Below are 20,482 nucleotides of genomic sequence, written 5' to 3'. Positions count from 1 at the left end.
GTTCTGAATCAGATTTGCCTTATTAGTTCCACTTCAGAATCAGATTAAGTAGTGCAAGTGATTCTCCAGATAGTGATGGTGAAACTGGAGGTGTCGCAATAACTTCAGTGGAAGACAGTTAAATGCTGTTGAAGTAGATGAATGGACAACCACGGCATATCATGCACAGTTCTTTGGGTGTGCAAAAAATAGTGTGTCAACAGTTTTAAGTGCCTTCATTTTTTTCCCTTAGATTTAAACAAACAACGTAAGGGAAGTGTACATGCTATTGTGTTTCCATTTTTACAAGTCTTTGAATAAAAATAATGTCTTTCCACATGAAGCTTTGAATTTGTTTGAATATAACATTTAAACCACATTAAGTATGCTGTACTTAATTTTTTTCCTAATCAAATATTTCAGTTCAGTTGTGGCTATTGGGACATAAAGTTAACATAGGGGTACTTTTTTGTTTTGTTTACTAAATATAAGTCAAATGAACATGCTAAATTGGATCACGCTCTATTTCGGGCATCGGAAAATTTTCCAATTCATCATTTTCCAGAAAGCCTACGTGTCTGGGTGCTAGAGGTGGCAGTGGCACCCTTCTTCTTGATGAGGGCCTGCGGTGCCCCCTGTGGCTGACTAAGGGGGTATTCCTGGCAGAGGTGCCCTAGTGCCTGGCACTGGAAGCACTTCACCTCCCCTACTGTGTAGTGGGTGCAGTTGGGGGACCCCTGGAAGGAAACCGTAAAGGTCCTCTCCACCTCTACCCCTGCCGCCAGGTGGATTGGTGGCGGAGGCTGGGGTCCTGGCATCCCAACAGGAGGGTGAATACTGGGGATAGGAACTTCCCCAATCCCTGTAAAAAGGGGCCAGTTGGGGATGTAGGGTGGGATGGGGCTGAGGACCACTTAGGTCCCCAACTCTTCCAGGAGCTCAAGTGGGACATACTTGTCCCCTCACTACGAGCCCCCTCTCCACCTCCTCCATGGTGGCCTCCATGGCAAGGCAGAATATGCCCGTGCGGTAGTATCTAGAGGGCATGACAGTCTTTGAGGCCCCCACTGCCTGAGCAAGTGTGCGCATAGTTCTCAAATGGTAGTGGCTCAATATTGGGCATGTTGCAGTGCACCCCACTGCACCTAATGGTGGTGGGGAGGGGGTCCTGATTGCCTGAGGTGTTGTGGGCAGAGGCGGTGGAGGGTCCAGGCTCTGGGCGTAGCTCTGGATGCTGGGTTGAGCAGCCGGGCTTGCAAAGCTTGGAGAAGACTGAGCAGGAAGTATACCTGCTAATGAGGCACTGCTGGTCCCTGCAGGAGCTGGCAATTTGGTCTTTCTTACAGGTCCTTTACCCTTAAAAATCATAGAGACATAGAACTGTAAGGGACCTGTTAGATCAGGCTTGTAAAACTTATGGCCTGTGGGCCGCAATATGGCCCGCCAAGCCACTTTCTGAGGCCCGCGGTGCTGTGACAGGAAACTGACCGGCGCAGGCAGAGGGAAAGTGCGGCTCAGCCCCTGCCACTCCAGCCGGGCTCGTCCCATCCCAAGTGGCACACAGCTCCACCACTGCTTCTGCTGGCCAGTGCATACCCGGCCGGGCTCTTCCCATCCCCAGCAGCTTGTGGGAACCTGGCTTCAGCCACATGCTGTTCCAGATGGGACAGACTCACCCGGTCGGCACCAGCCAGCAGAACCGGCGGCAGAGCCGTGTGCTGCATTTTCTCCCTACCTGCATTGGTCAGTCCTGAGCGGCACATGGCTCCACTGCCACTTCTGCTGGCCGGTGCCGACCTGGCCAAGCTCTTACTCTCCCCAGCAGTTCGTGGGAACTTGGCTTCAGCTGCATGCTGCTCTGGATGGGATGGACCCAGATGGGTCAGCACCAGCCAGGAAAAGTGCCATGCAGCTGGAGCTGGCTTCCCACATGCTACTGGGGATGGGAGAAGGCTGGCCGGGTCTGCACTGGCCAGCAGATTGGTATAATGTGACAAGCCTATGGCTGGGGAGGGATCAGGCTCCCTAGATCTGAGACCTGATGTAGGCTATGGCACAGAAACTCACTCTGGTGGAACAATGTGTTAATAAACTTGTGTCTGTACTTGCCAGGAACCCAAGTAGCAGGTGGTTGATACCTAGTAAGCTCATATGAGTAAAAACTGCTTAGTGCTTTGTGTGGCCTTCAAAATGTTTTTATTCTATTAAAATATGCCATACTTTGAGAGTCATTGCATCTGTATGAAAAAGCAGAAACATAGCCACTGAACTACATTCATGCCCTGTGGGAATAATCACAATTCAGCAAAATGGGTGGGAAGGAAAAGCCAGAGTTCTAAGTGTGCACCCTAAAAGAGGCCATGAAAGAGTCAGAAGCACAACCTTAGAACCAGGACCGTTATCTGGTGACGGCAGTCCAGTAGGCATGATGGGAATCCTCTACTCTCATGAGATTTAGGAAAGCAAGAGGACATGAGAGCAACATGTAGGCAGAGACAGTACAGGGCCTTGGAGACATGTTAATAAGTGAGGACAACTGTGTTCCCACTCTGGTCAGTGACTAATTGTGGGTACATCTTCACTAGCTTCAAGCCACTCAAACCTGCTGCCAGAAAATAAGCCCTTCCTACCTACTTACACTTTACCTGCTCTGAACTGGAAATGAGGCAGTGAGGGCCCTTCTAGGGTGGTCCAAGGACTGTGAAGTAGATCACACACAGAGTGAGAGATGTTCCCAGAATGTCCTCACCACCACATTGCTTCTGAAAAGCAGGGATATTCTGAGGTTCATTTAATGTTTGTAAAATGCTTGGAGAGCCCCACGTAGATGCTCTGCATAGAAATGCAAAATATATTTTGACTTATTTTGTTCGGACCTTGGGCTGAGATTTTCAAAGCTGAGCCAAAAGGCCAACTTTCATTAAAATGAATGAGATTTAGAGGGCTCCAGATCTTTTATGACAACTTTGTAACATGCCTGTCCACCCCTTTTTGCAAATCTCAGTCATAGTTTGGAAGTTCAGCCAAAGAACATAAGAGCTTCTGAACATAAGAGCATAAGAAGTGCCATGCTTGGTCAGCCCCGTGGTCCATCTAGCTCAGTATCCTGTCCCAAACCATGAGAGGTAGATGCTATAGAGCAGTGGTCTCCAAACTTTTTTGATTGCGCACCCCTATCAGTAAAAAAAAATTTTGAGCACGCACCCCCAATATATGTATATTTATATAAATATAAATAGAAGTTCTAATATTTTCTTCCCGCACCCCAATGGATTGCCTTGTGCATCCCCTGGGGTGCATGCACCCCACTTTGGAGACCACTGCTATAGAGGGAGAGTTTTGAACTGGTTAGACCCATTTCATTGTCACTTCCTGCAGCTTCGTTAGTGTCAAACGTAATGTGATATCACTTCCTGATGTGATACCACTTCCTGTGAGGTCTTTGAATATGGCTCACCAGCTAACTGGGTGATTAAAAAGTTCATGATCTGGCCCCACATTCAAAAAGGTTGGACACCCCTGTGTTAGATCATTAAGTCCGGTCCCCTGCCTTGGGCAGGAAATAATTGGGATCAGATGACCTCCACAAGGTGCCTGTCCAGCCTCATCTTGAATACCTCCAAGGAGGGTGACTGCACCACCTCTGCTGGGAGCATATTCCAGACGCTGGTGACGCTTACAAAGAAGTTTTTCCTTGTATCCACCATAATTTACCCTCTATTAGTTTATGCCCGTTGGTCCTTGGCCTCCATTGAGGTGCTCTCCTGAATAGTTGCTCTCCTAGTTCTTGATGCTCCCCCCTGAGATACTTGTAGGCAGCTAGCAAGTTCTGCCTGAGGAAGAGAAAGCTGAGAGGCAAGTTGCCTCTCAGCTTTCTCTTCCTCAGGCAGAACAGACCCAGTTCCCGGAGTCTCTCATAGGGTGTTCAAACAAATAGGTGGCCCTTCTTTGTACCCACTTGAGCTTATCCTCATCCTTCTTGAAGTGTGGTGCCCAGAATTGGGCACAGTACTTCAGCTAAAGCCTCACCAATGCCAAAGAGGGTGGAAGGAGTACCTGGATCTCTTGGCCACATATTGGCTGATGCATGCCAGAGTTTTGTTTGCCCTTTTGGCAGCCTTGTTGCACTGTTGGCTCCAGTTGGTTGTGACCCCTGGGTCTCATTTAGATGCTGTGCCAGCCAGTGGACCCTACCACCCATTGTATATTTGTGGTGGAGTTTCTTCCTACCCAGCTGAAGGACCTTGCACTTCTCCCTGTTTAAACCTCATTTGATTTCATTCCGCCCAGAAATCCAGTCTGTCAAGGTCATCCTGGATCTTTGCCCTATCCTCTGGTGTCCCCATGTTTCCCCACAGCTTGGTATTGCCCACGAACTTAACCATTGCACTTTCCACCCCATCATTCAAGTCATTAATGAATATATTGAATAGCACAGGTCCAAGCACTGATCCCTGGGGGCCACCACTGGAGACTGCCCTCCAGGATGAGGCCATCCCATTGATCACCACTCTCTGGGAGTGGCTTATAAGCCCAGTGTCTGTCTAGCCCAGCACTCTCCAGTTTGTTAGAGAGTTTTGGGAGATAGAGCCAATGTCTTTACTGAAGTGTAAGTAGATGATGTCAGCCTCGTGTCTCTTGGCCAGAGGGTTAGTTACCTGGTTGTAGAAGGATGCAAGGTTTGTCAGGCATGATCTACCCTCGATAGCCGTGCAGGTTGGTTTTTAGCACCAGCTTGTAGTTGATGGTCTCTTTAACCAACTTTTCAAAAATTTTACCCAGGACCGAAGTCAGACTGGTGAGTCTGTAGTTTGTGGGGTCATCCCTCTTCTCTTTCTTAAAGATGGGCACCACATTGACTAGAAGAGGGCCATCCAGGACCGCTCCCGAGTTCCACAACTCTTCAAACAGCTTGGCCCCTGATGCTGCTATAAGCTTGGCCAGTTCTTTTAGGACTTTTGGGTGTAGGTCATCAGGCCTAGCGGACTTGAAAATGTCCAAGTGTTGTGGAAGATCCTTCACCTGTTCTGGGCTGATTTCATGTAGGCTGTTACCTTCTCCCTGTTCCCTGGCCCTCTAGTCAGGTGAGCAGCCCCTGCTGGGTTTCAGGAATACTGACGCAAAGTATGTATTTAGGAGTTCTGCCTTTTCACAGGCATAGACTGTGGGCTGCCCCACAGTGGAGCCTGATTACTTTTATTTTTTTCCTTGCTCCCTAAGTATCTGTGGAAGGACCCTTCCCACCCCCTGTGGAAGAGGAAGAAGAGGAGCCCTTGTCTTTTCCCCTGCCCTGGTTGGATTTGAGGTGCCCTGTGGTCCCCTCTGGGGGAGGCCGGCCAAAGGGAGTTCCCTGGACTTGAGGGGTCTCCCAGAGCTCATTGGCTGCCCCCTGGTTGGACTTGAGAGAATATTGCGCTGCCATCCGAGGCTAGGTGGGAAGGAGTTGGGTGGGGTGAGAGAGGTGGAGCTGTGGGCTCCACCCCCCGCCTGAGGGAAGAAAAGTGGCTTGCTGTGGGGTGGGGGAGGCCCAGGGTGCCTCCTCCAGTTGCACTAGGCAGGGGTGTTGTGCATGCATGAGGTTGGGGCTTGGAGGGAACACAAAAAGACAGGGACACACGGGAAGGAGGGGGGAAGCACGCTGCTGGCTTACTCAGCCATACTGCAACACCAGGAGAGGGAGAGTGGAGCACAAGATGTGCCACAAGAGAACAAGCACAGGGGGTGCTGCAAGTGGGCAGCAGGTGGTGGTGCTGATGAAGGGGCCCCACTGGTTGTAGGGTTCCCTCTGGCTGTAGGCGGCTGTGGCAGCAGGTGGTGGCTGGTGCTGGTGGTAGTGAGAGAGGCCTCCCTTCCTCCAAGATTGGAGGGGAGCTGTAGATCCAGGAGAGGCAGTGGTGTTAGTGGGGAGAGCAGGAGCCCACAGCAGCTCCTTCTATAATCAAAATTTATAGAAAGGGGACTGTAACAGGAAACCCTTACCTCTGTGGGAGGGACTGGGTAGAGGGGTTAAAGAGGAAAACAATGGGCAGCCTAATGACTTGGCAATCAAGCAGTTAGTGCTGGTTCTGCCCTAATAATTCATCAATTAAGCAATTAGGTGCTCCTTCACTGTTGCCAGAAGTGGGCTGGAGGGAGATAGTAGGCTACTTAAACAAACCCCTACCCAAAGCCCAGAGGGGAAGAGGGAAAAGTATTCAAGGCTCCAGCCTGGTGGCAGGGTTGTACCCTGCCTAGGTTGGTTCAGTGCTGGGGACCAGGTTGGCTGCCTGTCTCTCCCTGTGTTTCTAGAGCTCTGGGGGTGCTGCTGGCCTCCTCTTTTGGTCCTTCCCTGCCTGGCTTTTTCCTAATGAATGAACAGAATGCTTTAAAGCAGGTGGTTGATTGATTTATGAATATTTACTTTTTAGATGGTGAGGTGATTTTTGTAAAGCTTTTAACAGTATACTGTCATTGCTAAATTGTCTGCTTCCACACCTCTAACTTCACGTAATCATGAAAATTTAGATCAATAAAAATTGAGCCCTTCCCAATTTTGTGCAGTCTTGAAAACCCTTGGAGGGTCTGACATAACTTAAACTTTAGCTGTGCATTGTATGAACGTGTGTGAACATTGTAGTATAGAAATGTCAGCTAGAGGTGTACATAGATTGCACCCATGTCTAATGCTGGTGTGGATGCTTCTGTGGCAGTACAGTTGTGCTAGCAGAAGAACTTCTGCTGGCATCTGTCAAGTCTGGGGTGGCTGAACTGCAGCATGCATACCACAGGTGATGTGGCAGCCTGTATGTGGCACAGTAGCATATGGCAGTGGGGACAGGTGACGCAGTGGCAGATAGATCAGGAAGTTGAAAGAGCAGCAGGTTAGGCAGGGAGCAGAAAGTAGAGTAGTGTACGGGGCAGGAGAAGGAGATTGGAGTGGTACTTGGAAAGGGTGTGGAGCTAATCTGTGGCATGCCTGCCAAACAGGGTTGGCCGCTGCTGCCCTAGGGGGTTCTGCCAGTGTAGCTTTGCTAGCTGACTTGGAGTAGTAGTTCCATAATGTAGACAAGGCCATAGAACAGAGGTGGGCAATTATTTTGGGTAATGGGCTACCTAACGAGTTCTGGTGAGCTGTTGAGGGCTACACATACAAAATCTTTCAGACGGTGTGATTTTAACAAATTAAAGATAAAAACAGATGATATACTAAAAATCAAACATCTACTATAAAAATTTAATTTAATTTTTGTCCTGATTTTTGTTTTTGAGTAGTGTATATAGAGGCAATTGCATAGTAGCTCAAAATAGTCTTACTTTTGTGTAGTGGGGCGGGGGTGGCTTCCCACACACTAGGTCCCGGGAGCAGGCCAGAGGGGTGTGTGTTGGGGGGTGGGGGGCAGAGTTTGGGGAGGCAGAGTTTTTGTGTGTAGTAGTAGAGCTCACCTGGGTGGTGCAGGTGATCTGCCCCCACTCAGCCCATGGCTGCCCCGACAGTGCTCTGCATGGGGCTGAGTCCTGCCTGTACTCATCGTGTATCTGCCGACAGCCTGGCCCCAGTGCTGGCCAGTTCTGTTTCCTGGTGGGGCTGCTGCTGCTGCTGCTGCTGCTGCTGCTGCTGCTGCTGCTTGGCTCCCCGTGCCCCTAGCATCTCATTCTCTTTTTGCCCCTGCTGTGCCATGGTGTGGGAGGAAAGCTGCAGCCCGGCAGCTCCAGCTGTAGTTAGCAAAGCTGCAGCCAGTTGGCTCCAACTCCTAGTTCCCAGCTGCTTTCCGAGTGGATGGAAGGAAGCCAGGAGCTGCATGCCCGGGGCAGGAACCGCTTGCTGTAGCCTTCTGCTGCCCCCTCCAACGTGGAGCAGCACAGCAGGGGCAGGAGGAAGAGCTTCTGGGAGTGGCGGGGAGAGCTGACCTGTACCCAGGCTGCTGCAGGAGCAGCCCTGCTGGGAATCTGTGCGTGCTGGCTGGGGTGGTGCCATTGGCAGGCGTGGGCAGCTGTGGGCAGGTGTGCGTGGGACAGGCAGCCCTGATCAGGACTTGTTCCTATGTGGAGTGCTGCAGAGGAAGGCACAGGCCAGATTCAGCCTGTGGGCCATATTTTGCTTGCCTCTGCTATAGAAAGATGTTTGCTGCAGCAATCTTGCATTACTACATCAATTACTGCGCTTGAGTCTAGCTAAATCAACACTCCAGGTTTATAGCATGAATGAATAAACAGATGTCCGAGGTAGTATAACCTGAGGTACTGTGTTACCAGGTCAAGTGTAAAGCACTGTTTAACTCAAGTGAGGGAGAATCGTCTGGACAAGAGCAGCAGGCTGTGGTGTAAGACTCAGCTCTATACCTGGAGCTAACAGTGTTGTAAGGACAAACCAAAGTTACTGAAGGGAGTTGGGGAGATTCCTGAACTTCCTAGAGCAGCCTAGGGGTGGGAATGCCCACAGGAGGCTTAAAGCTGTGTTTGGCCTCACCCAACATTTTCACGTGTCCACAGTGCATGTTTTGCACCATTTCTTACAGGCACAGCATAGAATCTTATCCAGAGTTTTTAGTGGTTTACAGCTTTGACGGTTTCGCCCTTGGGCATGTAGTTTTTTGCGCCTGATGTTTACAGTATTCAAGGTGAAAAAAAAGTCTGTTTATGCCAAAAGGGTTCAGATGTTTTTAATTAATAGGAGAGTAAAATAAAATACTTTATTTTGTAATAACAAGTAAAAACTGCATTTTCTTCCTTTCCCCAGTAACTCGTACAGCCAAAATGGGCTGTGGTACTTGATTTGCACTTCATTCAGAAGTGCTGCTTAATATTCAAATGAGAAATATTTATTTGGCCAGCTCGTGTACCTTTTAAATATTAGATTTCATCCATTTTGTCTTCCCCCTAATGTGTAGTTTTTAGCATGTCATTAGCTTCTTTTGTGAAGATAGGCTTTGTGTGCCCAAAGAACAAGTCGAGGCTCCAAGTGTTCTAAACTGTGCTTTGCATGTGCTATAAAATATATTAATTTAATCCAGTGTACAAAACACATGTCATTTCATGAATCCTGTGTGCATTATAAATTGTGCTTTTGGTTCTGATTCGTTTTAAGCATGTGAGTATCTCTATGAAATTCAATAGGAGTGTGTAAGGATATGCACACAGTTTGTATATATGCATATACATAAGCATATGCATGTGCTTTAGTGGACTGAAAGAGGGATACCTCCACAGTGTTTGCAGAAGTGACAGGATTAGATGAAAAGTGAATGTATCATGCATTTGTTTAAAGTAAAGGAAAATTCTGCAGAGCAAACAGCTTTACAAGTCCCTCTTCCAGAACACTCCTCCCCTCTCCCTGCCATCAGTCTGGGACTGTGCTGCATGCGGCATCAGTACCCCTGGCTGGTCCAGGACTTGTATTGCCACATACACTGTGTGTCCTGGACTGGCTGAGGGTAGCAGGGTGTTGCCTGCAGTGCAGATCCTAGACAGGGTGGCAGGTGGAGCATGTGGGTCAGTTTAGAACCAGAGATGGCATCGGGGGCCGTACGGTAGGGCTTTGTGGATGTTATCATTCGCACCCTGGTCAAAGCCATGTATCTTAGTTTGGTTAACTCTGTTATGTGACAGTCATCGAACTTGACAGTCCTTGAGAGTGAGGTTCTTTATCATGCAACTGGGTACAGGATAGGTCTGTAGGGTTGATCTAAAGCAGTGGTTTTCAACTGTTTTTTGTACCAGGACCCATTTGTAAACATCGATGGCCAGTTCTGACCCGCTGCCTGCTAGCCCTGCAGTGTGTGGGGCAGGGGGTTGGGGGGAACTCTGCCAGCCTGCCAGGGAAAAGCCAGAATTTCCCACATTTTTGTCCTTTAAAGGAGAATCTATTTTAAAAGTTTGTTCATGACTCATATATTCTTGTGACCCACATTTGGGTTGCGACTCGTGGATTGACAAATGCTTATCTAAAGGTTCCTTGTACATTATAGAAACTTGTTTTAGCGAGCCAGTGACCATTTTCAAAAATTGGTTTCATGGCACTTGTGTTAATGCGAGCTTTTCAAAACAGCTGGTAAAAAATCATTTCTTAATTTCAGATTAGAGGTATATTGGTTGTCTGTTGGATTGGCACTGATAATAGGGAACTTTACGTTATCAGCTACTGGCTTTTTTTGGCTGTTATAGCTAATAATGTTCTTCAGTAATGCCTTCTGGAGTGCCTTCTCCAGTATGGGGGCACAGGCCAGAAGGCATACACCTGGATTTCCACTCGCCCATGGGGCCAAGGCCCCCGAATGCCTGGGTTCCCTCCCGTGAGCCAGGGTGACCCTGGATACACCCTCATCTCCTCACTGGTGGGCCAGGCCGGGCTGGAGCTTAGCAGCTGCCGTGGTGTTCTGAGTGCTGGCGTGGCGTGGACTTGGGCCAGGGCCAGGCTTGGGGTGGGCGCTGTAAAAGCACTGAATGCCACAAATGTGACTGGGGCAGGGAGGGGTGGGTGGAGCTTATTGGTATAAGCCAAGAAAATCTTTATCGGTGCACCTCTATTTCAAATCGGTCTTAAAAACATTTTAATAGTGTTGTTCATTCTTCGGTCATGGCACAGTTGTTGAACCAAAGACGTTCTATAAACAATTTCTTCATAAACTAGTGTTTCCAGTGTGAATAGAGTCCTCTTTAGAGAATCCATGCTCATTTACTGTTACTTTTTTCTGCCCAGAATTCCTATAGTAATATTAATTATAATGGCAATGTGAGACCTATGGGCACCTGTCTTATAGTAAATTCCATTTTCTAGATGTTAAAAAACGGTAGATAGTAATGATGTCAGGTGCTCTTTTTATTGAGAGTATATAAGTCTTAAATATAAATTGAAATCAAGAATGCATTTTTAAAACTGTTTAATGTTTGGTTTGTTGTTTTGTTTTCAGCAAAGTACCAATATAGATGTCGTTCGTTTTCCATGTGTTGTTTACATAAATGAAGTACGTGTCATTCCTCCTGGAGTAAGAGCTCACACCAGTTTGCCTGACAACAGGGCCTATGGGTAAGTGTAAGGCAGTACAAATCAGAGAGATTCAGGTATATTATCCCTCTTGTCTGGGACTTGTTTTGCAGTCTAAAAAGCTGTCTTAAGTTTATGCATGCACTGAATATGGAAGATATTTCTTTCAGTTTTTTTCAAATGAGAATCTTGGATTTTAGGACTTGTGTGTTGTGTTCTATTTTGCTTAACTGAAGTTTGACAGGTTTAATTTTCACCTGTGTTCTATTTACAGGGAGACATCTCCACATACATTTCAGCTAGACCTGTTTTTCAACAATGTCAGCAAGCCAAGTGCTCCTGTTTTTGACAGGCTGGGAAGGCAAGTACTTTCAAAACTACTTTAAAATAGATGAGGATTTTCTTTATTTTCTTAAATAAAGCTTTAGGATCTTATAGTACAGATGCTACAGGTTATAATATTAAATAGCATGCATAGTTGCATTGTCTAGCTAGAATATAAAGTAGTATGGTTGGCATAGCTTATTCTAGCAAACACTGTTTCATAATCAATATTGTTAATAAGAGATTTTATGTAGGCAAACTTGCTTCACTTCCCTGTCCTCCACTGTGACCCAGCTTCATCACTAGATGTTCTCAAGATTTCTTGGAATAGTTTAACTTTTCTAAAGCTTTATTATCTGATTGATCCATTCCAAAGTATATATGGGACTGAGGATTGTAGGGCTGGCCTGCCTATTCCTGCTTCCTGATGCCTTCCCACAGTTCCCTACCTCCCCAGCATCTTTTGTTCTTAAATTGACGCTCCCTTTAATGTCAGCATATATTACCCACATACGGTAATGTATGTTGGGCTTTTTGCATTCTTAAATTAATGAGCATATACATTGTACAATGTTTTGATTTGGAGTCTGCCTCTTCCATGATCGTAAAGTATTAATACAGGTGATATATAGAAACATTAGGACTTAAGATTGTTTAAAGAGGTTTTGAAAAATAAATGAAAAATAAACGTGTGTTCTGTTTAACAGCCTTGAATACGATGAGAACACTTCAATTATTTTTAGACCCAATGCAAAGGTAATTATGTCTTATTTCTGCTGTGATTTGAACCTTTTTTCTTTCCTGTCTGGATGCTATTTGTGTTCTTTGGTAGTGCTATTAAGTGTGCTTAGTATTGTACAAAATAGTCATAGTGTTAGACCTATCTTTAATATGCTTATTGTAAACAAATCTGTACACCTCAGTTGGGTAATACACTAGGCCCAATGCTTTAAAAGTTAAAGCCTAAAGTTAGAGCCCTTGTAAGGGTGTGGACAGACATAACACTTGAATAACTTCGTATGTATTTAAAATATGTCAGAGGGCAAGCAGACAGATGTAAATGCCCTTTGAAATGTTCTGAAAATGGCAGAAGTGCTCCAAAAATAATTCTGAAGAAAACAAGTACTACTTAGAAGCTCTTCAGATGAAGCGTGCATGCTGTACAGAGCATGACAAAGGGCTCAGCCCTTTAATATCTGATAGTGTTCCACTGCTTTAGATGTTACATCTGTCCATACCCTAAGTGATATGGGTTTCAAAAAGGCTGACCTTGGCAGCGCCTATCAGGACTACAGTGAACATCAGATGGATGACATCACCCTAGTAGATGTTTAACTCAGTTGGTAAGACTGAGTGACAAAAACCAAAGGATAGTGAGATAAGGTTGCTGTATCTGGGCAGAGTGTCACCCCGTATTAGAATCTCATAATTAGTTCTGTTCTACCTATCTTAAAAACACCAAAACAAATCTAGATGTTTGGGCGGGGGGAGTGGCAGGTGGAGAATTGGAGCCTGATCTCGATGTGGGTGGGCTCAGCCCTAATCCACGTGGATCCCAACTGACTGGATTTGGCTCATGGGTTGGAGGCTGTGTACCCCTGGTGTAAGTAATAAAGGATGTTGAAAAGCCAGATCTTTTTTTCACCTCTTACTAGTCTACAGGTACTAGTAAGCTGACAATAACTGTAAATCAGAATTGATATTAAATGCTTGTAGTGTACTTCCAAACTTCGTCTTTGGCATCTGGTGCATTTAGATCAATGCTTCAATGTTACCCACGCCAAGGCAAGTTTTCATAAACTGGTTTGAATGGCCTTGACAGTGTGTTGTAAATGGATGTTTTGGAGAGTAAAAATCACTTATTTGATGTAACGAAAAATGTTTTGAGTTTTTTCTTTCAAAGCCAGGGAAAGGTGTAAAGCTCATTAATTTTCCATTTTCCTTGAGTGTTTTTATGTGGCTACTGATACAGCGCTCTTTGAATAAGATTTAAAGTATAGAATTTTCACTCACCAGTGCTTTTTAATTGTTGCATTTTATTTTATGAATCAGGTCAACACAGATGGATTGGTTCTGAGAGGCTGGTACAACTGCCTGACCCTGGCAATATATGGCTCTGTTGATAGAGTAATAAGTCATGACAGAGAATCACCACCTCCACCACCTCCCCCACCACCTCCTCCCCAACAACAGCCTGGCTTGAAAAGAAACCCAAAACATGGTGAGCAAATCAGAACTATGAGAACAAAAGTATCAAGCGTTTCCTTTATTTAAAATATCTCTGAACTGCAGGTAGGAAATCTTTACATCAGAGACTTCATTGGACTTAATTATCCTGTTGAGGTAGTATTTTGTTTTTTTGGTTGGTTTTTTTTAATCAGTAACACTGAATCTTCTTACAGATTTAGGTGAAACATTTCTTAATAAGTTCCTCTTTTTATAATGCTTCTGAAAAAGTGAATGTGATTTACTGAAAAATACTTACAGAAAACAGGAACTGAAGAACTCTTTTAGGTTGCATTTCATATGACTTAGTCCAAGAATAGGTGACCAAACTCATTACTTCTAAAATGGAGTTAATGATCAAGAGTAGATAAAAAGAGTGAAGGAAAGCTTCACCATTCTACTTAGCTTTTTGTTTGTGCCTTGCAAGTTGCTTAAAAAAAAAAGATTGATCATGTTTGGAGAAGAATAGCTTCTGTGCAGAAAGCTTGACCAAGTTGCTATTTTGGTTTTAATGTAATTTTAAAGAATGGAATTGTTTGGAGATTTAACTGGCAGACTGAAAGACAGAACTAATGTACACCTTCAGGCTAAGGTTTGGTTTGTAAATGTCTTTAGTCAGTAATAGTAGAATTTATAGTATTATCTGATGCTATCAAACAACAGTACAAATAATTACAACGTTATGCTCTAAATTATGATCTAATATGAGTCCTTACAATAAATGTAGAATGTAGTGTTAACTTAAAATTACTGCCCTAGAATTAATGGTTAGTAAACGAGTTGTTGTTTTTTTTTATCCAGGGAGGCTTCAGGAAGGGCATTACTTAATCACTTTTTGTCCATGTGTTGCATGGCAAAAGTACAGCTGATAAATGAGTGTTTTCTAATCAAGAATGACATCTAAATCAAAAACTTCTGTACTTTCCCTCTTTCTCCTTTAAAATACTCATTTTCAAAAAACAAAAATGTAGTTGATGGGGAGAAAGAAGATCAGTTTAATGGCAGCCCTCCAAGACCGCAGCCGAGGGGCCCAAGGACTCCTCCAGGCCCTCCACCTCCTGATGATGATGAAGATGAACCCATGCCTGTATCAGGTATAACAAGTGTCAGTCTGTTTCTCTTTATGTCTGTTGCACAGCTGTACATGATGAGAGAGGAAAAAATGCTGCCGTGCTACCTTGTGGCAGATGAACTTTTTGCTTTTGTTGAGGATCACAGATACACTTTTAAGAAAAGAAATGCAGTTAATGATCGCTTAAAGAACTGTAGAATCAAATAGCAATCTAGGGTTGCATGTTATGAATTAAAAGCGCATACACTGTTTATGTAAACAGCTTATTGAGCTAACTAGTTATGGTGAGTTGTTTTGCCAGATCATTTGAATGCTTAAAAACGTTCTTTTGTATTTCCACTATTCCCACTACAAAACACTTAAACATACTGTTAAAGTATTGGATTTGGTAATTGGAGGATTCTTTTCTTAATTTCCCATCGTTCCAGTGGTTGGGGAAAAGGAAGATGATGTTGATCACAGGGAGGATTACTTTGAGCCCATTTCTCCTGATCGAACATCCATTCACCAAGAAAGCCAGTACTCTGATGAAGGAGAAGTAGAGGAGGACCAGCCAGAAGATGGGGAGGATGAGGAGGAAGATGTGGATGTTGAGGAGGATGAGGATGAGGAAGAGGATGATGGGCATACAGTAGAGAGTATTCCTGAGGAGGAGGAAGATGAGGAAGAGGAAGATGAGGAAGAAGAAGGGGAAGAAGAGGAGGAAGGTGAAGGTAGGTAATATGCAAAAATAAAAATGGCCAAGATTTATTGACAGTGGAGGGTAGTATAGTATAGTATAAGCAGATGACAGGAATGAAGAGACATAGTCTCTTCCTGCCTCTACTGCAGTGTGTGACTTTGGGTCAAGTCATTTTTCTTGTCTTCATCTTGATTTTATAAAAATAACTTGGAAGCCGGTTGCGAATAATGCACAAATTATTTTTTTTTAAAAGATCAAATTCTTCCAAGCCAGCGGCTGCAAAGGGGTATTATATTGTACACTTAAATTCTGGCATTTATGAGGTCAGATATATGCCTGTTCACTTAATTGATTATTATATGTTGAAATAACTGTTATTAATCATCTGCTATGATAATTTAGAGATCTTTCTCACATATACAGTTTCTAAAGAGTTCCGATCTAGTGTTCCAAAACAGTCCCACAGTAACAGTCTCATGTGCTTTCATGATGAAGGAGCAAATATTTTGGTAAGAAGTTAGATTAAATTGTCATGGATACATGAAACTATACAAAAAGGAGAAGGGAAAGATGAGATAATCCAAGAACCCCTGCAGTTTCAGGAAGTGACTGCATCATTCGCTACTTATTGGTGCCTAAGTGGCAAATCTCCTACTTTCTTGTTCAGGAGGAGGAAAAAAGATCCCTAAAATCATCTGGCATGACTTCTGAGGGAAAATCCATTCATTACCTCTGATTTTCTGATCAAGTTCTTATGAGTGACAATTTTTGTAGTTAAGCATCTATAGATAGTTTATGCTTTGAAACAGTATTTTTGCCCAAGAAACTGTCAAGCTTATTTTAGTTTTTTATTTTGAATCAGTGATGCTGAAAGGAAGGTGCTTTATTTTTTTAAAGAAAAGGGCAAACATTTTTTTTCTGTTTAAAAGGGGGAGAGAACTCTCTATCTGTATCTATATCTATATCTATAGATACAGATAAAAGGCACTTATTAAAGAAATATAAACAGAAAAATGTTTGGTCAGAATTTCTTCCAGTGCTAAAAGTTGTTTAACTATTTTTCTGATACCTAACTTGCCACGTGTATGAAACAAAGCACTTCTTTGCTGAAGTGCATCTGGCCTGTTTCTGTCACTGCACTTTGTTCTTTAGCGGAGTAGCAAAATTTTAGACGGCTGCTGTATTTTCTTGGTTTGTTGGAGCTCCGGTGCGGAATGGAGCTCCAACATAGTGAATGTTAAGGAAGACAAGAAAGCACTGCCTTTGTCGACATAACACTATCTGAAGTGTCAAGGCTAAATAGAGTTTACCAGAGGGAGATTTTTAGCAGATCTTTAGTATATGTTAGCTTTTTGGAACCAAAGATTTTTAAGAATAACTAACTATGATTGTGCTGCTATTATGTGATGTTATCTAGAATATTATTTAATGATTGGATTTCTTATCTTATTTGAATTAGGATCTTTGCTTCCAACTGCATGGAATTTCTGCAGCTGTCCTATGTAAGGAGTAACCTCACAATAGTGCTTTTTAATTATAGTAGCAAAGAATATCTTCAGTGTTTTGAATTCATACTTTCTAAGCAGCAGTTTATGTACTACTTTTGTACTATGAATCATTCCTGAAGTTTTATAAACTAGTCATGTGTACATAATTGCTTTTTATTTAACAAACTAAACCTAAAACTTCTTTTCAGGAGATGATGGCTATGAGCAGATTTCAAGTGATGAAGATGGAATTGCTGATCTGGAACGTGAAACATTTAAGTATCCAAGCTTTGATATTGAATATACTCCTGAGGATCTGGCTTCAGTGCCACCTGTGACATACGAGCCTTACGAAAGAGAGCTTGGACCTCTGTTGTACTTCAGCTGCCCATACAAGACTGTATTTGAGACTGAAGTTGGTAAGATAAGGGACCAAGATCCAGAAAAGGAAAATTCAGGGGCAGTCGAAGCCTCAGTTAAATTAATTGAACTCTTGGATTTATATCAGGAGGACAGGGGTGCAAAATGGGTCACGGCTCTAGAAGAAATTCCAAGTTTAATAGTGAAGGGCCTAAGCTACCTGCAAGTGAAGGACACAAAACAGGACTATGTTACCCAACTAGTAGACTGGACCATGCAAGCTTTAAACCTGCAGGTAGCTCTCAGGCAACCCATCGCTTTGAACGTTCGACAGGTAAAAGCTGGAACAAAGCTGGTGTCTTCATTAGCAGAATGTGAGACTCAAGGAATAATGGGACTGTTGCAGGCAGGAGTTATTAATGCACTATTTGAATTGTTGTTTGCAGATCATGTATCATCCTCCCTTAAACTTAATGCTTTTAAAGCTTTGGATAGCGTTATCAGTATGACTGAAGGAATGGATATGTTCTTGAAAGGTAGGCTAGAGGCACATGAAAAAAGTGGCTATCAGAAACTCTTGGAACTCATACTATTAGATCAGACGGTGAGAGTCCTCACTGCAGGTTCAGCAATTCTGCAGAAGTGCCACTTTTATGAGATTCTGTCAGACATTAAAAAGCTTGTTGACCAGTTAGCAGAGAGTACTCCTCCCCTTCCTAATCATACTGAGTCAGAGCAGGATACAGACCTTGGACTTGAGAGAACCAACCCAGAATATGAAAATGATGTGGAGGCTCCTATGGATATGGACCATCTTCTGGAATCTTCAAATATTAGTGAAGGAGAGGTGGAAAAACTTATTAGCCTCCTAGAAGAAATCTTTCATTTGTTGGAGACTTCACCTCATACAATGATTCAGCCACCTGTAAAATCCTTCCCGACGACAGCACGCATTACAGGACCCCCAGAAAGGGATGATCCCTACCCTGTCTTGTTCAGGTAAGACAGTTCTGGTTTGCTAATTTAGGTTTCTTGTTCCAGTTTTGTGGATGCAGTAGCATAAAGCAGTGACTAATGCTTTGCTAAATTTTTTTACACTGTTGATGCCTTTCGTTCATTAGTGAAGGCTCACAGATCACTTTAAGTGTGAGGAAGAACTGCCTGGTTAATGGAATCAGTTATGTTGTTAGTTTCCTACCCTAGCCGTCTTAATAAGATCGTGGACTGAATAGTGGACTGTTATGCTAAGTTCTGTGTAAACTTCTACAAAAAAAAACCCATTCTGCTCCGAAAGACCTTGCAGTTAAGTGTCTTGGCATTGTTCCCAATGGACAGTGGTCCACATAACAGTCCTAACACTATCAGACCTCCTGGCGTTTGTAGCAGAAAGATCGTGAATGGACTTAGGAACTGTTCATTACAAAAATGTCTTTGAAGTCTCTCATTACTAAAAAAAATAGAAGAACTCTAAACATTTTTCTCATTATTTTTTAAATAAACATTGTTAACTTTAAGAACTAATAGTAGCAGAATGTTAAGTTTGAGGATACGGGTACTCAGATTCACAAAATTCCCAAGGCTAAAGCTTCTGACACTTTTATTGTATGAATTATTGTTTTTAATAAGAATTTTGTTTTTAGGAGATAATCATAGCATTGACATTTTTGTGAAAATAGCTCAGAATTCTACTTCATCGTTAAGTCGGTATGGTTTCTTAAAATATGCAAAAGATGAGGTTCTGGTAAAATTATTGGATTATTTTTCTGATACTATGTTAGACTTATAAATCAGGATTGTATTACAAATGCTTTTGTTTTACGCTCTTACAGATATCTTCACAGTCACCATTTCTTGGAATGTATTACCTTGCTACTATCCATTCCAGTCACAAGTGCTCATCCTGGTGTACTTCAGGCTGTCAGAGATGTATTGAAGTTCCTGGCACAATCGCAGAAGGGTCTCCTCTTTTTCCTATCTGAGTATGAAGCAACAAACCTGTTGATAAGAGGACTTTGTCAGTTTTCCGATCCAGATCAAGAAGAAGGTCTCCAGTCAGATAGTGCTAATGAGGATACATTTGCCTTGTGGCTCTTGCATTCAACACAGACATTGCAGTGTATCTCGGAATTGTTTTGCCACTTCCAGCGGTGCACAGCCAGTGAGGAAACAGACCATTCGGACCTCTTGGGAACACTTCATAATCTTTACCTGATTACTTTTAATCCTGTGGGAAGATCTGCTGTGGCTCATGTATTCAGCCTTGAGAAGAACCTCCAAAGTCTTATTACTTTAATGGAGTACTATTCCAAGGAAGCTTTAGGGTAACTGTATATTTGTGTTCATTCTTTGGTTTACTGATTTTAAACATTTATAACTTAGCGGTTTCCTTTGTAAAGAAATGATTCATCAGAAGAAAGCTTACAAAATTGCTATTGCTTCAGAGTAATGTTTTCAAAGTAGAATAGCAGGCTAGAAATGGCAGGTGTTAACAATTGTCATATTAGAAACTATGCAGGTCATCCAAAAAGATGTTTAGGTATTTTACTCTAGATCAATTTTCAGAAAACTAGAAAATATTAGTAAAGAGGTAGCTGTTTGGTCTAAACTTCAACATTTTTCTGTCAACCAAGTACAGAGGGCTGGGCACTCTGATTGCTGTTTCTGCATTGCATATTTTCCAAATCTTGAAAGCTTCCAGTATTTTTTCTAGAGAAATTTGTCACTTAAGGAGTAAAGACTGAATACACTGACAAAGATGTATAAGAAAGGGTGCTCACTACTTAATTGATTCTAGTCTGTGCTATCAATTTCCCGCTCTCCCGAGTATTAAAGTTTGCAAAAAAACCACGGAATAAATATACAAAGTACACAGTTAACACGTGGGTAGCTGTTTCATTCCTTATCAAGAGACCAAAGTATAATTTTGATCTGTTTCTCAAAAAACACTTGTAGGCAAGATTATTTATTTTTCTTCTTTAGGTGAAGCTGTAATAGAGATGGAGTTCTATAGGCAGATTCTTAAGTGTTCAGGTGCGAGGATCCCTCAAATGCCCAGTATGGCAACGTACCATTTAAGGAAATCCTTTATCTGTTTCAGTGACTCCAAGTCTAAGAAGTCAGTTGCTTATAATTATGCCTGCATACTTGTTTTGCTGGTGGTTCAGTCCTCCAGTGATGTTCAAATGCTGGAACAGCACTCGGCACCTCTGTTGAAGCTTTGTAAGGCTGATGAAAATAACACCAAATTGCAAGGTACAGTATGTGCTATTATCAAGTGAATTGTTCAGAATGTATAGCAGAAACCTTTTATATACTAGTAATTAGGACTTCATGATCATCTGACTTTGATAATGTGTATATACTGAAATTCCCCTTTTAGCGACATATGATTA

General features: G+C 43.1%; 1 protein-coding gene across 3 annotated transcripts in view; it reads left to right on the top strand.

The window, feature by feature from the left end:
* VIRMA (vir like m6A methyltransferase associated) overlaps positions 1–20,482 on the top strand; it is a 52,014-nt gene that overhangs the window by 14,694 nt on the left and 16,838 nt on the right. For all 3 annotated transcript variants that reach the window (XM_090040340.1, XM_090040342.1, XM_090040339.1), the window contains exons 2-10: positions 10,866–10,981; positions 11,214–11,300; positions 11,971–12,019; positions 13,316–13,484; positions 14,461–14,583; positions 14,990–15,274; positions 16,940–18,089; positions 18,920–19,411; positions 20,188–20,342. In XM_090040340.1, coding sequence (XP_089896466.1) covers positions 10,866–10,981; positions 11,214–11,300; positions 11,971–12,019; positions 13,316–13,484; positions 14,461–14,583; positions 14,990–15,274; positions 16,940–18,089; positions 18,920–19,411; positions 20,188–20,342 — 2,626 coding nt within the window. The remainder of the gene's footprint in view (positions 1–10,865; positions 10,982–11,213; positions 11,301–11,970; positions 12,020–13,315; positions 13,485–14,460; positions 14,584–14,989; positions 15,275–16,939; positions 18,090–18,919; positions 19,412–20,187; positions 20,343–20,482) is intronic.

This window comes from Crocodylus siamensis, chromosome 3, assembly GCF_052110815.1.
Source record: "Crocodylus siamensis isolate JL-2025a chromosome 3, ASM5211081v1, whole genome shotgun sequence".
Classification (NCBI taxonomy): domain Eukaryota; kingdom Metazoa; phylum Chordata; order Crocodylia; family Crocodylidae; genus Crocodylus; species Crocodylus siamensis.
This window is presented reverse-complemented; position numbering and strand designations above follow the sequence as displayed.